We start from the raw sequence: 16,583 nt of genomic DNA on the forward strand, positions 1-16,583 counted from the left end.
TTATTTATTTAAAAGAATAACTTATCAAATTCAAACGCCAAAAGTTATCAGGGTCAAATAAACATATCTTTGCTATGGCAAATATAATGTGTTATAACTGAAGGGCCTTTGTTTCAGTTTCACCCGATGAGATATATCTAATATAGGCCTATATATAGAGAAAGTGGTACTTTAACATTTACTCTCTAGTGACCTCTAATAGATCACATGGAGCAGAGTTATAATTAAGTAAAATAAAATAAAAAATAATATTTAATACATATTTTTGAATGAGCCAGTTTTCAATCAATCATGCCACCCTATATGAAAAATAAATGTACTGTTTAAACGCACCAGAATCTAAACTTTGGTCAGATTTATCATTGTAATTAGTCTAGAAAATGTTAAAATAATCTGGCCAAATTTGGACTATAGAAAACCCAACAAACCCTTAATAATGATACCTTAGTGTAGAGGCTCAAGAAATACCATCTAAAGACAAGTAACAGACATTTCACCAGCAAGAAAAATATGTCAAGCTTTTTCTAGTTTACTTTTTTAATGCTCAATACATGGTTATGAGATTGTTTAAAAATCTAAAAAATGTAAGCACAACAATTCAGTGTTGTTACAGCACCATTCAGAGAGAGAAGCCAAGGCTTACATGAATGCATGTACAATTCAGAAACATAATTAGTGTCGTTCATGAAATACAGTTTCAACTACTAAGACACTGACTCTTCACAAACGTGAGGCGACTTCAGCAGCAATGGTTCGTTTTCTCTGTAAGATCAAAGACAAAACCTCAGACTGTCAGGAGAGTTGCTTCATGGTTGAACATCATGTGCAAACGGAATGGATAAAAGATGAAAATATGATAAAAGGGAATGAGAGTAACCTTATCTGTCCTTGTTAGTTCTCAGGTCTGTGGTAATTGGGTCGTGTTGGATTGTCTGATGCAGCATGAGGGCCATGAGACCTGCACGATTTGTCATGGCTGTTCTTACATTGCGCTCCTGCTCAAACAATTCATCCAACTTGTACCACTAGGGGAAGAGAAGAGATAATGGGAATGAGTGAATAAATTAAAGATTAACTGTAAGACTGATGAAGGATAATGCAATCTTGTCTTGAAATGGCTTTGAGTTTATCATTACACAACTATTTCCTTTGGCCCAAATAAATAATTTCTTTCCTTCAAATAAATGATTCCTTTGCATATGCACTGACCACTCGGACTCGTTCCAGGTCCACTTCGGCCCTGCGGAGTTTCTCCCAGCAGTAGTGTTTGTTACACTTGCGTTTGGACACCCTGCAGTATTCTCCAGTGGGTTCAAATACATCACGAACCAATGGACACCCACAGACCTCATCCGCAGGGACCTGCATGCATGCATTCACAGTTACGAATAATGTCCTTAATATCTATGCAGATTGGGTGTTTATGTATCAAATGCCTGTGGTAAAGTACCTTTGGGTCTCTGGAGTGTTCTGGACAGAGAACCTGCAGTCTCTTACAGTAGGTTTTGCTTTGTGGATTGTAAACATCACAGAAAAGCCGTGTAGCACTATATACCATGAGAAAAAGGGCAGAAATAATATGAGACTTAAAGATTTTGTGCAAAACATTATCGGCTATTTTCAAAAGGCACTAACGGAGCATGTAATGATTCCTTCATTTTACATATATGACAAAATATAAAGAAATTAAATACAATTAAATTAAAGAAATTAATACAAAATACAAAGAAATTAACAGTACTCTTGAGAAATAAACAAGTATGTTAACATTAGATGAGAACTCCAGGCATATAGTCAATAAATATTCTGAAAGATTAATTTTACACATCAAATTGGTCAAAAATGACAGTAAAGGCATTTATAATGTAACAAAAGATTTCTATTCCAAATAAATGCTGTTCTTTTGAATGTTTTACTCAAAGAATTCTGAAAAAAAAAAAAAAAGTATAGTAGTTTTCCACTTTGATGATAAGAAAAAATGTCTCAGCAGATCAGCTCATTACAATGATTTCTGAAGGATCATGTGACACTGAAGACTGGAGTATTGGTGCTGAAAAATTTTACTGTATTTTGATAAAATAAATGCAGCCTTGGTGAGTATAAGAGACTTCTTTCAAAAACATGGAAAATAATTTATCTAAAAAAATACAATTATGAATATAAAACATACACACATACATATATTTACTTACCCCTCTATGCGAGTGGGGTACATGGAGCCAAATGATGTCTGACTCTCATACTGGTTAAAAGGAAAAGACGAAACATGAACATCACATTATTTTACAAACACAACACTAAAACATGTGACCACTGTTTAAAGGTCTATGCATCATGATTAGTAAAAACAGACACCTTAGTACAACATACCTTTGCATAGCACCTTTCCATGTGACGCAGCGCCACCTTGGGGTTAACTGGGTGACTGCAGGACACACAGAAGATTTGCAAATCTGTGTCATCATCGCCCTCATTGACCTGTGGGGAAAAGAAAAGCAATGGGCACTGTTATGTGGTCTGAAGGATCACGTGACACTGAAGACTGGAGTAATGATGCTGCTGCAAATTTAGCTTTGCATCACAGGAGTAAATTACATTTTATTTAATTGCATTTTATTCATTTAAAATATAAGAATAAACAAATCCATTATAATGTATTTACAGTGTTTTCAAAGCAACAGAATGCTGACACCAATGCACTGGACTATGTTTATGAAGGCCCTCACCTCTTCATCGTGATGCACAACCTGCTGTTTGGCTTTAGCAATGATGCCTTCCAGCTCGTGGAACCGTTTCTCCATTTCAGTGAGTCGCATGCGAGCTGATTGTTGCTCACGGCGGATTCGCTCTAGAAGCTTCTTACCCTGTTCTTCAGCGATGCACGGGCTCTGCTGCCACTGCTGGATACGCTGGGGCAAGATCTCATAGATTCGACTGGCAAGACAACAAGACATTTTCAGGGTCTGTCTAATCTCCTACATACAACTCTCTACAAATGCAAAGCATTTCCAGGTTTACTTTGCAGCGAGCTTCATGCCACAGTCATCAGAGCAGTATTTGGAGTTGGCGCGTGCAGCTACGACACATCCGGGTCCGAGACACTGTCTGGCTCCTCCGCTGTCCCGAACCTCTGCCCGCTCAGTGTGTCTCACCCTATCGCGGTGCTTCTGTTTGGGTTTGTGCTTCCGAGACTTATTCTCCTCTTTCTTATGAATGAAAACAAAGTCCATTTTAAGCACAATTTGCTTCAAGCCAAAACACATGCCTTCTGTTCAAAAGTCCTTCTTCAGGTTAAGAATTACATTTATATAGTTAGCAATATTAAACACTCTCTGGACTGAAGTAACTTCTTCTTGAAGTCACTTTCTAGACTGAAGTAACTAGATTTACTTGATCATCCAAACATCATCTTTTTTTTTTGTTAAAATGTGGATATCAAATATGAACCTTCCTTTTATTAATATGAACCATTTATTTGTACGTCTCTCAATTGTCATTTGATCGCACTGCATTATGTTTTGCCCCCACAGAGTTTTGATAATTAAAATAAGATTTTAAATATCACCTTACCAAGACCTTACCAAGTTTTTGGGCGATACAGTGAGACATCTGATATTTACACTATGCTATACTGTAAATGCATCTGTAAATTTCACAATTTCTTCTTACTTTTTGGCCATATGAATATCAGCAACTGCACCAAATATATTTGCTGTATATATTCCGCATGTTTTTACTCAGTTTGGGCCTTTGAATAAAATTGAGCTCTATATTCTCGTCTAGCCTACCATACGATCCACATAACCTGATGCATCAAATATGATACACATCAAAAAACACAAACGCATAATGTAAAATGTATATTTTAACATTTTGTTTTAAATATTTTGTCTACAGGTTAAATAAAAATTTATGTAAATAAAAGTTTACATATTTTTAAGTCTTTACCTTTTTTTCAGACCGTTTTTCTCTTCTTTTCACGTGCTTGACTTTAACAGCTCTCTTTCTCATAGACGAATCAGCGTATGAACCATCATCATCATCACCACTGTTCCAACCCTGGTTAAAAATAAAAACAAACACAAAAAGTTAAGGCACAACCATTTCTACCAAAAGAAGTATCGTCAATCACATCCTACAGACATTGAGTAATTTATTTACTGCACATGCATCAACCTAAAAAAACATTTAGCATGATCTAAGGAAGCTACATTTAGAGGTTTTATTGATGATTTGATACATTTTGCAAACAGTAGATTTTTATTGTTTCCCATTCAAGAACATAGGCGCTGTTCTTGCATTGCTTGAAATCTGTCTCCAGAAGTTTAACCAAGATATCCAAGTGGGCTATCTTGGTAAAAAGGTATTTTATGTTGCTCTTAAGTGTGCTGTGAGAGTGAGGAGAAGCAGGTACCGTGCTGTGGTCTCCATACTTTCCAGCACAGTACTGCTGATACAGCTCCAGCTCATTCTCACTGTAGTCTTCAGACAGCGTGCCATCTTGATAATCTCTGCCCTTAGACATGGAGCACTCCTCATCCTTGACTCGCAACATTTTCTGAAAAATTAAAAATAGGATGTATAGTGGTTCAAAAAGGGCTGGAAACGGAAATGTTGTAGGTCCCAGGGTTATTTCAATTGAGATACTATTATAGTTTTAACTAATAGCTTCAATTAGTTAAATAATTAATTTATTTGAATTTACATAAAAATGTGTAATATTTTTTTTTTTTTAGATTTTCATTTAAATTTTAGTAATTTTGATACGTCTTTGTCATATTTTAATATCTATCTATATAGTAACTTATTTTTATTTCAGTTATTTTAGTAAATGAACTTAAACTTAATAAAAATGAGAAATGTTTCCTTGGCAACTAGATTAAATAAAAGAAATGCAAGTTTTTAAGACTTTATTTTATTTTTCAGTTATTGTTATTTTTATTTTAAGTAACAAAAATGCTTTTATGGTTTTAGTTTTAGTTAACTATAATAACCCAGACTCACTTCAGACTAAGTTTCTCTGTAATAAGTGTACTGAAATTGCCCTGATGTCTGCTAAATGGAAACTACTAACAATCAATAAAAACATCTTAAAACTTACAGAACCATTTGGGAATAATTGCTGAAATGCATCATTTCATACACAGGCTCAAGAAACATTATACCATAAAGGCATATGAGAGAAAAGACAAATCACTGGCACTATAACTTGGATGTTGTCTCTTTTAGAAAAGTGAAACTCACCCTAGCGCGCACTTCACACTGTCTCAGCCGACACTTCTGCCTGATCTTATTCGGGCCACCGAACTTCTTCATGTCTTTACAGAAGTCACACAGTCCACAGTCCTCTGTGCGCATGCAGGGTTCACATTCTCCACACATGCGAGCTGAGCGCTTAATCTGAGGACAAATCCCAAATATTCCCCACAGCCAGTCCAAAGGTCAACAAACAACACTTTTTTTCAGTCACGGTCTTCACAAAGGTCATTGTACGAGAGAGTAGCTTTATCAATCAAACTTTCTCACCCGTGACCCACGACGTCCATCCGACTTGAAATCCGGAGTGTCTTGCTGGTTATCGGTCCCGTCTGCCTCCGATTCTTTCTCTCTGCTTTTCTTGGGGCGGAATTTGATCTCTAAGGATTCATTTTTACCTAGATCGCAGGATGTACATACTCAGGGCTGTTGTTGATGCTATACTGTCATACAGTTTTAAAAAAATAACATATAAACAAACAAATATCATAAAGTCTTAATAATTAAAAATAAAATAAATTGAATTAGAATTTTTAAAACAAAACAAATAAAAACAATTATATAAAATAAAATGAATAATTCAAATTTCCTTACTTCGACACTTTTCACAGTACCAAACACGGATAGTTTTGGCCGTCTTCTCTGATATATGAATGCAGTCTCCGTGAAACCACTCATTGCAGTTGTCACAGCCACTGTGTACATGAAAATAACTTGAAACACGCAACTAAAAATATTTAGTTTTACAAAGAAAAAGCATCCTTAAAAAACTGCATGCAAACACCTGAAGAGAGACACATCTTACATCATAAAGCAGTTGATGTCTGGTTTGCGACAAACACAATAAACAGGTGCATTGCTCCGGTTCAGACTCGTCTCCGGTCCAGGAGTTTGCTCCAAATCTGACACTTCACTGTCCTATAAGAGAAGGAAATGAATGTGCATTTAATTTTACATTATCTGTATGTTCTGTAACTACTTCAATCCAGACATTTACGTATCAACAAGTTTCCTGTTATACAGTCTACCTGTACAATTTATATTTTGCATACTGTATAAACACAGTTTATTATGCTGCTACATTTTATGTATTCTCTGATACTTTTGCGATGCCAAACCTCCATTTGAACGATGGCACATTTGTGTAAGCTGTCATTACATTTGTATTACATTCTCTCTCTCTCTCCACACACACACACACACACACACACACACACACACACACACACACACACACACACACCAGCTTTATTGACCTTTTTTTTTTATATCGTTTTAACAAAACAGTACTATGTTTTTGACAAGAACCATGGTATTCTTTCACATATCTTGATTCAATATTGTGATACACCTGTACCACTGTACCGCCCAGTTCTTATTATAATGACAAAACAACAACAATTGTACAAATATTTCACGTACCATGACAGATTTGTCCGGTTAATGTCCAAAAGAAAGGAATGCCACCACAGTCATTCAGAACATCTGAAGCACAAAAACTAATAGGCTGTCATAACCAAGGTGAACTAAACAGGTGTGCAGTGAATTAATTTAATATTTCACTCCGTTTGTTTACAAAGCAGAACAACATGTACTTCCGCTTCCTCTGACTTCTTCTTCTACGGTTTAGATGACAAATGATCCGCTGCCACCTACTGGACGTGACGCGCACCGACACACAGACAAAGTTAACTAAATCTAAAACCATAAAATACATTTTCGTTACTTGACGTAAAATAAATGTTAATGAAATTATATATATATATATATATATATATATATATATATATATATATATATATATATATATATATATATATATATATATATATATATATATATATAAACCTTAACCGTTATTTATTTCAGGTAGTTCCCAAGTCAACATTTTTTCATAAATAATACACAGCAAAATTACTCAAATTATAACTAAACCTAAAATAAAAAAGGAAAATAGTAATACAAAAATATTAATAAAAACGATAATAGTATTGTAATGATATAAAATAAACTTTGGTAGCTGCAAAAAGAGATCAAACATTTCCTTTTAATGTTATTCAGTAAAATAAACAAACAAATAAATATTTTAACACTAATAAAATACCTGTATTTTGCATTGAGTTAATGTTTTAAGTGATTTGATTGTTGAAAAGTTTATTAATATTTCTACTATTAGAATCAGATGAGAGTGTTATAATTATGTAGGCTAATTAATGCTGATAATACCAATTCAGAGAGAAAGCCTGAAAGAAATTGGAGTAAATATAGTCAGTAATATAATTATTAAATTATGAATAACAATTAATCCTTAAAATAGCGTCAGACAACAGTCAGAAAGTTTGATAAATGCGATATAAACCAGAATTTCATTTTAGGACTTTTTTTTTCTGTTTTAGCACAGTACTGCTGGAAAATCACGTGATAAACCACAACGAAATAAAATAAATAGTTACTAAAGTTGTCCATTCCCTGCAGTGCAGGAAGGATGTCGTGCACGCGCACGCGCTAGAGATCTCCACGCGCACGCGCTCAGAGCAGATGCAGCTCGCGCATTCATTCTGAATTAAAGTCAATTAAAACGTCCTCGGTACAAGACTGGAGTTATTCGAGTTAAGGTAAAACTTCAATTCAGCCTTGTGTCTTTATGCTTTGGTAATTTCGCTTCATTCTGGGTCAGTAGAAATTGAGAGTCTGAAAGTTTACTTCTTTAAGTGCAAATGTATGTACAAACTTTAATTTTCCAAATAACGCGTGGTTAATTTAGACAAACAATATTTTGCATAATTAAATTCAAACGTTAATCTTTTATGCACACACATTTACGACACTGTTTGTTGTGATACTACTAATTATTATTAATCATCGCTTCTGTTCAATACATAGATGTAAATAAATTAATATGTCATGTCTTACATCTAAAATATACATTAATCATATCAATGTTATAATGTTTGTTAATGTTAAAGGGTGCATTTTTAATTTACCTTGAAAAAGGAATATTAAAGCAAGTATTAGTCAATGTTTTAAAAGTGCTGTCCTTTTATTATATTTCAGAAAAATCTGTAGGCTACCTAGATCTCATTAGCATCGGATATATTTTATTCTAATTAATTTTATAGACACTTAGTATTAAATAACATTAAAAAAATATTAGCAATGGTACAGTTGGAACATGCATTGATTCAGAATCAGGGTCAGATAATTACAAGCATTTAAGACTCAGGGCTTTGATAATATTGTCAGATCTGTCTGACTCATTAGGATGTTCAGATGAGTCACCTTCCCAAATCACCTCAGATCATTTCAGAGCAGCAGCATAATTGTCTTTCGTGCACTCGTCACATTTTGAAATGTTTCTTGGATTGTCTTGGGGGATAAAAGTCATCATATTAGAGGTTTCCATTAGCATTCCCTTACCCCACAAACACCCAGACTGACTCCACACAGTCATCTGTGCTAAATGCGTCTTTCTGGATGTTTTCTCAGAGTTAGAGTCAAGCGTCTCAAATGGAGACAGAAGCCATGGAAGTCCAACAGCAGGACGGCACACCAGACAGGGTCGTGCCCCAGGAGAATCATGTCCACACGACACAACCACAGGCCACCCCTGACATCACTGGTGAGAAGGATGTTTATGAATCATATTTTTGAGCATATGTAGCTTTTAAGCTTAGTTTGCATTGGAGAAAATGTATTTAAAATTGTAACATTTACATGGCAACATATTTGAAATCATAATGACATTTCACCCAAAAATGAAAGTTTGCTGCACATTTACTCACCCTCAGGCCATCCAGGATGTAGATGAGTTTGTGAACAGATTTGGAGAAATGTAGCATTATATCACTTGCTCATCAATGGATCCTCTGCAGTGAATGGGTGCCATCAGAATGAGAGTCCAAACAGCTGATAAAAACATCACATCAATAATCCACAAGTAATCCGCATCACTCCAGTCCATCAATTAATGTCTATCCATAATATTAATGCACAGCATCTACAAGCAAAGTCCAAAACAGTAAAAAAAAATTTGATGTAAGAAACAACAGGAGATTGAGTTTTTCACTGGAGGAAGCGTTGTTATGGACACTTTTTGTTTTTTTTTGACCAGATGTGATGGTTTAAAATTAAAACCTCTTAATAATGGATATGTTTGTTACAAACACGCATCTTTTCACTTCACAGGACATTCATTGATGGACTGGAGTGGTGTGGATTATTGATGTGATGTTTTTATCAGCTGTTTGGACACTCATTCTGACGGCACCCATTCACTGCAGAGGATCGATTACAAGCAAGTGATGTAATGCTAGATTTCTCCAAATCTGTTCTCATGAAGAAACAAACTCATATGCAACTTGGATGGCCTGAGAGTAAGTACATTGTTATTTTATGATGAACTATTCCTTTAAATAATTGTCTGTGACTAACAGGTCCTGTCTCAGCTGAGATTGTTCACAGCAGAAGCAACGAGTCGCTGACAGACGGTGTTACAACCAATGATGACGCTTTACTGCTTCCTGACCACATGCCTACAATTTCACGCAAAATAGAGAAAGGCAATGGTATTTACATTTTATACAATCTATAATGTATTTAAATGTCTTATTATCTGAATTTTAAGAGGCCTATATTAAAATGTGAATTGAACACATTTCAGTGAAGCCCAGTCTTCCCAATGGCTCTTCTCCTCCAGCCAATGGGTCTGCTATCATCCGTACACCGCCGGCTTCTTCATCAGGAGGATCGACACCTCGCCCAACAACACAACAGAAATGCAACGGACATGCAAAGTGCAACGGACACAAACATCCTCACAGAAAACACACGCCCTCCACCTCCACGAGCCAGCAGAGCTTCAAAGCTGATGCTTCGCAGATACAGAGAGTAGCTGGAGACGGTAAGAAAATCATTAGCTCTTTCAAAAATATATCTCTTGGTTCAACCCATAATCAAACCATCAACCATTTAGTGTCAATATTTTTATGTATTTTTAGAGCACGTGGGGCATGTTTGAAAAGAGGCCTCCACCCACAGGGCTATTCGTAAATATAGGGCCTGGTCTTATCTTTCAGCGACACTAGGACGGGCCTGTGGTTTTATCTTCATGTGTTTAATGGTCCCTTCACGTCAGCGCTTGATAATTCTTTCCATTAGGTCAAACATCTCTGTTTGATGACTAACTCACATTAGCAGATAAATATATTCTTCTATATTAGATATCAGTGACTTTAAACACTCTGTTTTGATAAAATCATGAGTTTGTGACATTTTTTTCAAATGTTGTGAAGGAATTCACATGATTTAAATAGATAAAATAACAACATTCTAGTGGTATCACTATGTTTTTGTGTGCTTGAAATAGAAACGACTTACAAAAATGACCTTGTTTACTACATTATTTATAGTCAATATTTTTGAATGTAGAAAAAAAGACAGCTGTAAGTTTTCAGAGGGTAATATAAGTGTAAACATAACTAAATGCTAATAAAGGCCAGTAAAGTTTGAATACTGTGAAAAAATTATAATGTAACTCTCTTGATTATATTAACATCAAAGTTAAAACCATCACACAAAAGAAATTAAAGCATAAAAAGGTTGGGGGGAAAAAGTGCATAAAAGTGCATAAAACATTTTTGGAAAAAAAATTGCACAGTGGCAGGATGTTGTAATTTCAAAAAAAATTCTAAAATAAAGCCAATATGTAATACTTTTATAGTTATTTTTCACATTAAATAGATCAAAGTGATACTAAAGACATTTATAATATTAAAACATTTTTATTTCAAATAAATGCTGTTTTTTCCCCCATTTCTGTTCAAGAATTCTGAAAACAGTATCACTGTTTCCACAAAAATATTAAGCAGCAAAACCGTTTCCAAAAGTAATAGTAAGAAATGTTTCTTGAGCAGCAAATCAGCATTTCTGAAGGATCATGTGACACTGAAGACCGAAATAATTATGCAGAAAAATCAGCTTTGCATCACAGAAATAAATTACATTTTTAAATGATTCAAATAGAAAACAGTTGTTTTAAATTGCAACAATATTTCACAATATTGTTGTTTCTACTGCATTTTTGATTAAATAAATACAGTCTTGGGGAACAGAAGAGACCTTCAAAAACATCAAAAAGTCCTTTGCATTAGATCTACAGTTTTAAATCTTTCAAATAATATGACAGTCCAATTAATTATATCATTGCATGTCAAATTGTTTCAAATATTGTCATAAACGCAGTATGTTTGTGTCTGATTTCAGACTGCTGTGCGCACTGCATCCTGGCCTGTCTGTTCTGCGAGGTGCTGTCGTGGTGTTCGGCCGTGGCTCAGTGTTTGGCCTGCGGTCTGGAGTGTGACGCTCTCTGCTGCTGTGGGGAAGCGGCCACCGGTGGTCTGGCGTGCTGCGCTGAGGACACCTGCTCTGCCCTGCTGGATTGTGGGATACTGGAGGACTGTTGCCAGTCTTCAGACTGTCTGGAGATCTGTTTGGAATGCTGCTCCATCTGTTTCCCGACCTAAACGGGATTCTCTACAGAATCATATCAAGTGCTCAAAGGACTGTAAGCGTTGGATATATATTGTATTGTTATCCCGCATTTTGTATTTATTCAGTATGAAGAAGGAATTTGCTGCATCGATCAGTGTTGGCCTATTCTGTACGAGGCTACTCTCTGAGGCCTTAAACCTGAAGTGTGTTATTCTGTGTTTGTTAAAATGCACACAAATCCATGTTTAAATGTGAATCACTGCTTCGCTTATTGGAGAATTGACCAAAGGCATTAGTTCAGGAATTCTTTATCACTATTGAAATTCTGTTTGGTGAAACTAGTGGCACAGAAATGACACACTTCATCTTTAACAGTGAAGAGCAAAAGATTTAGTTTACTGCACTTGCATTAACATTACCGTTCAAAAGTTGACAGTGCTGCAAAACATGATTTATCTAAACCTTGTTAAATCAAAGTACTTCAGGTACTTAAGGTATTAGGTCTTGTTTTCTGGGGGGAAAAAAATCTAAAATAAGTGAGTTTATGCATAAAATAAGAATAAGACAATTCTTGTTTTCCCTTTAAATTAAGTTGATTTGTTTTAAGCATAAACTCACTTTTTGCTTATTTCAGACAAGTCTTAATATCTTAGGTTGCTTCTCAAGTAAATGTATCATGATTTAAGAATTAATTATTATAAACAAATATTAGTAAGAAAATCGTGTTTAACATTTTTGACCAAGGCTGCATTTATTTGGTCAAAAAATACAATAGAAATTGAATACATTTTCAAATGTATTTTATTCTTGAATTTTCAGCATCATTACTTCAGTCATCAGTGTCACACGATCCTTCAGAAATCATTCTATATGCTGATTTGGTGCTCAAAAGAATCCACCTTTAAGTGGAATAATTCTTGCCCTTGTGAGAGCTTAAGATTTAAAGTTTTCCTCCAGCAAGCTTAAAGATGTGTCAGACTCTTCTACATTAATAATGAAGCAAGCATGCATGCTTGAAATGCCTGCATTAAACATTTTCATCAACTGTGATTTTATGCTGCTAAGAAAAAAATCTTGAATTTAATTTGTCCTGAAGAAACATTGTGTTTTAATAATACATTCTCTGTGTTTTGAAGAGTTTAGCATGACAGCTGAGATTGAGGCGTGAGGCTTTGTTCTCAGCACTCTTATCTAAAGTGTGTGTGGCAGGAAGGCTAGGCGTTGCAAAAATAACCCGTCAGGATGACTATAAGCGCTTGCATATTCCTCCGGGCATGTTGAATTTCGCAGGCTTTCTCCAGATGACTCTGCCCAGTGTTTAGACAGCAGGCACTGCTCTAGAGAGAGCTGATGTTGAATCTGGCAGAGGGACAGAGTCCAACAAAAGCCACGCAAGCTCTACTGACACCACCTCCCTTCATCCCGCTGTGGGTTACACATTATAAACATCAGCTAAAAACGCCACATCTGCCCTCCATCACTGATTTATTGATTATATAAGTCAGCAAATAACGAATTGTAATATTTGAAAATGTGTTTAGCAGTGTAGGTTTGATTTTGGCATTGGTGGGGACATAGTGGCAGACAACAGACATTTAATTGTTTAATCAATATTATTGCTAGGGACAATTTAGTAGTCACTGGATATTGGTAGGGACATGTCATGGCATCCCTACTAAATTCTACACCCTTGAAAATCATAACAAGTGATGTCTGACTTTGGAAACTATCTTAAATATGAAGAGGGCAAGCGACAAATTGAGTTAATCCAAAATTCAAACTAAGCGTATGGACATAATTTATAAATATATTAAGTCAGATATTGAAGTGAGTTGCTGTTTTTGTCACTTTAGGATGATGTCATTTATTTGTTTTAGCAAAGTACCCACACAGAAAGTCTCTATATTTAACCTGTGTCCTTAAAAATAGTTTAACTATGGTATTTGTAATAAAACTGGTTATACAAAAAATAAAAAACCTGATTACTAGTCAAGTCAGCTTTATTTATATAGTTTATTTATTAACAATACAGATTGTGTCAAGGCACTTAACCGTATCAAATTGGAGGATAGAGTGTCAGTAATGTATAAAAATAAGATTAAACACTCAATTTTCAGTTAAAGGCATTACTACGTGTGGTTTTACTATAGTAGAAGTCTACTATAGTAAAACCACAGTTCATTTTGTCTTAAGGGATTTGTATTTGTGTGTACTTTATTTCTTTGTTTTGTGTTTGTAACTATTGCCTTAAAGATAAATAAATATAGAATAAAAATAAATCAGAAAAAAGATTCGAGATACATGCTCCGAAGTTCCGATCGGAATCAAAAGATTACGTGAAGTTCCGATGGAAATTCGCTAAAAGCACTTAAAGGGGTAGTTCACCCAAAAATGAAAGTTTTGTCATTAATTACTCACCCTCATGTCGTTCCAAACCCATAAGACCTTTGTTCATCTTCGGAACACAAATTAAGATATGTGGGGAAGTCGTGGCCTAATGGTTAGAGAGTCGGACTCGTAATCGAAAGGTTGCGGGTTCGAGTCTCAGGCCGGCAGGAATTGTAGGTGGGGGGAGGGAACGTCCAGCGCTCTCTCCAGCCTCAATACCACGACTGAGGTGCCCTTGAGCAAGGCACCGAACCCCCAACTGCTCCCCGGGCGCCGCAGCATGGCTGCCCACTGCTCCGGGTGTGTGTGTTCACGGTGTGTGTGTGTGTGTGCATTTGTTCACTGCTGTGTGTGTGCACTTGGATGGGTTAAACGCAGAGCACCAATTTCGAGTATGGGTCACCATACTTGACAATACGTCACGACTTTACTTTTTTTTACTTTTTTATATTTTTGATCAAATCTGAGAGCTCTCTGACCCTCTGTAGACAGCAATGCATCTATCTATCATTCATTTTATCATTCAATCTGTTTTGTTAAAAGCACAAAAAGAAAAAAACAGAGAGCTAATCTTATTAATTAATTATGATAATACAAAACATTTATCCATAACATATGCATGTGCATATATGTAAACTATATTTGTAATTAACACTATTTCATCATCAAAATATTAAATAAGGTATTTCAGTTTCCACAGTAAAATATTAAGCTGCACAACTGCTTTCAACATTGATAATAATAATAATAAATGTTTCTTAAGCATCAAAACAATACTATAATTAAAGTTTAAGTTTTCAGTTTTTTATCTGTGCAAAAAATAATGTCTATCATTTTACCATGATTTACAGAAGATACCCACTAAAATGACATTTATATAGTTTGTATATATATATATATATATAAAAATCTTGTCAGACATATTTAGAAAAAGACGACATTATAGATGACATTAAAAGACTCAAATTAATTAATTGTCATTTTAAGTCTTTAACAATCATTGCCACTGTCCTTAAAACTACTAGATTTTACCCATTTGTCTGCAAGACATTTTTAATCATTTAAAATATGACATTTAATATGATCACTTTTTCTTTAGTACAGATTAGAATAAGTGTTTCTTTTGTTTTGACATTTGTTACGCTCAATGAGGATAAAACATTATTTCACCCATATTTTTATGAAAGTTATTTGAAACATTAAAGTAGATACTTGCATTTCATTTGCTTTTTATGTTTATGAAATCCCTTTGTAAACTGAATTTGATGCAGACACCGAAACAGGACGCCTCGTCTTTGACCCATATATATAAAGCAATCAGGTTGATTGCATGTGGAGATGAGTCTTACCTCCTGGACCGTGGGCTGCAGGAAGGCAATGTTTATTGTACAGATGGTGCCAAGTGGCGTCAACAGGAAGTGGAGGAAGTGACTGAAATGACAGTGCTGGGGCGACAGGATAGGCCACACGGCCCTAATCCAGGCCCGGTTCTGACCCAGCGCTCCTGCCTGCTGTTTCAAAGAGCTGCCGCCACTCAGTGTCTGCTGGGACAGGAAGCAGCTTTCAGCATCACTGCACCAAAAAAGACAAAATGCAGTTTTATACATCAAAGCCCAAATGTCCTGCCAGAGCTGAACATGTCAGTAGGACAGTAGGTCTGCTCTACTTAGACCCTTATATTCCTGTTATACTAGTAGCAGAAATCAAACTGAAGTGAACTTCTTATTTTATGCATTTCGTAGATGCTTTTGTTGTAGTGGCTTACAAATGACGAACTCCAAACCCAATGTAACTGAGCATCTGGCGAGTCTCCTGTAATCTGTGACGTCTTTTCCTCAGGGGCTGCATGAAGGGTTCGCTAGACGACTGACCACAATCCTCCTTTTGTTCATTCAAGGTTTTGGAGAAGAAAGAGTGCTGACGTCGTGAAGACTCTCACCCATGAAGAACAACAAACTCTGCAGATTCTTCATGGCCGAGGAGCACCGCAACATTCAAATGGGGTGAAGAAATAATCAGAACTTCCTTTATTTGGCCCCTCAAGGTTGAAAACCACACTTATAAGACGTCTAAAACTTCTGTCCTTTACAGTGATGCTGTTTCTCTTGTTTAAGAAATCCTAGATGGACCAAATATGGACCAACTTTCATTAAAAGTTCAAATAAAAATATTCTAACTGCATATTATATATATATATATATATATATATATATATATATATATATATATATATATATATATATATATATATATATATATGTGACCCTGGAGCACAAAACCAGTCTCAAGTCTCTGGGGTATATTTGTAGCAATAGCCAACAATACATTGTATGGGTCAAAATTATCCATTTTTCTTTTATGCCAAAAATCATTAGGATATTAAGTAAAGATCATGTTCCAAGAAGATATTTTGTACATTTCTTACCGTAACTATATAAAAATGTAATTTT

At 35.3% G+C, this 16,583-nt stretch overlaps 2 protein-coding genes across 5 annotated transcripts; one reads left to right on the plus strand and one right to left on the minus strand.

Annotated features, from left to right (window-relative positions):
• Positions 1-507: 507 nt before the first annotated feature.
• cxxc1a (CXXC finger protein 1a) lies at positions 508-6,884 on the minus strand. Its single transcript, XM_079382885.1, has 15 exons — positions 6,679-6,884; positions 6,062-6,174; positions 5,851-5,951; positions 5,527-5,654; positions 5,245-5,400; positions 4,415-4,558; positions 3,949-4,059; positions 3,019-3,206; positions 2,727-2,934; positions 2,371-2,478; positions 2,193-2,242; positions 1,451-1,547; positions 1,210-1,362; positions 878-1,025; positions 508-762 (listed from the first exon to the last, which is right to left on the minus strand). Exons 1-14 carry the CDS (start codon positions 6,679-6,681, stop codon positions 879-881), a joined length of 1,707 nt encoding a protein of 568 aa, XP_079239011.1. The 5' UTR covers positions 6,682-6,884; the 3' UTR covers positions 508-762; position 878.
• An 840-nt stretch (positions 6,885-7,724) lies between these two features.
• Positions 7,725-16,136, plus strand: LOC306848440 (uncharacterized protein). 4 transcript variants are annotated; one of them, XM_079382987.1, is made up of 6 exons: positions 7,730-7,871; positions 8,743-8,875; positions 9,690-9,821; positions 9,917-10,156; positions 11,518-11,818; positions 16,031-16,136. In XM_079382987.1, exons 2-5 carry the CDS (start codon positions 8,764-8,766, stop codon positions 11,775-11,777), a joined length of 744 nt encoding a protein of 247 aa, XP_079239113.1. In that variant the 5' UTR covers positions 7,730-7,871; positions 8,743-8,763; the 3' UTR covers positions 11,778-11,818; positions 16,031-16,136. The 4 variants fall into 4 exon arrangements, with proteins under 4 accessions (XP_079239112.1, XP_079239113.1, XP_079239114.1 ...); XM_079382986.1 differs by lacking the exon at positions 16,031-16,136 and having other exon boundaries at positions 7,725-7,871; positions 11,518-14,679; XM_079382988.1 differs by lacking the exons at positions 7,730-7,871; positions 16,031-16,136 and adding an exon at positions 9,045-9,629 and having other exon boundaries at positions 8,750-8,875; positions 11,518-14,679.
• Positions 16,137-16,583: the final 447 nt, after the last annotated feature.

Source organism: Barbus barbus (assembly GCF_936440315.1).
Source record: "Barbus barbus genome assembly, chromosome: 28".
In the NCBI taxonomy this organism is placed as follows: domain Eukaryota; kingdom Metazoa; phylum Chordata; class Actinopteri; order Cypriniformes; family Cyprinidae; genus Barbus; species Barbus barbus.

Coding starts and splice junctions, on each gene's coding strand:
- LOC306848440 (XM_079382986.1), top strand. CDS start 8,764: ATGGAGACAGAAGCCATGGAAGTCCAACAGCAGGACGGCACACCAGAC. Junction 8,876..9,689: donor GGCCACCCCTGACATCACTG/GTGAGAAGGATG, acceptor TGTGACTAACAG/GTCCTGTCTCAGCTGAGATT. Junction 9,822..9,916: donor CAAAATAGAGAAAGGCAATG/GTATTTACATTT, acceptor AACACATTTCAG/TGAAGCCCAGTCTTCCCAAT.
- cxxc1a (XM_079382885.1), bottom strand. Junction 5,401..5,526: donor ATGGACGTCGTGGGTCACGG/GTGAGAAAGTTT, acceptor ATTTGTCCTCAG/ATTAAGCGCTCAGCTCGCAT. Junction 1,363..1,450: donor AACACTCCAGAGACCCAAAG/GTACTTTACCAC, acceptor GCATGCATGCAG/GTCCCTGCGGATGAGGTCTG.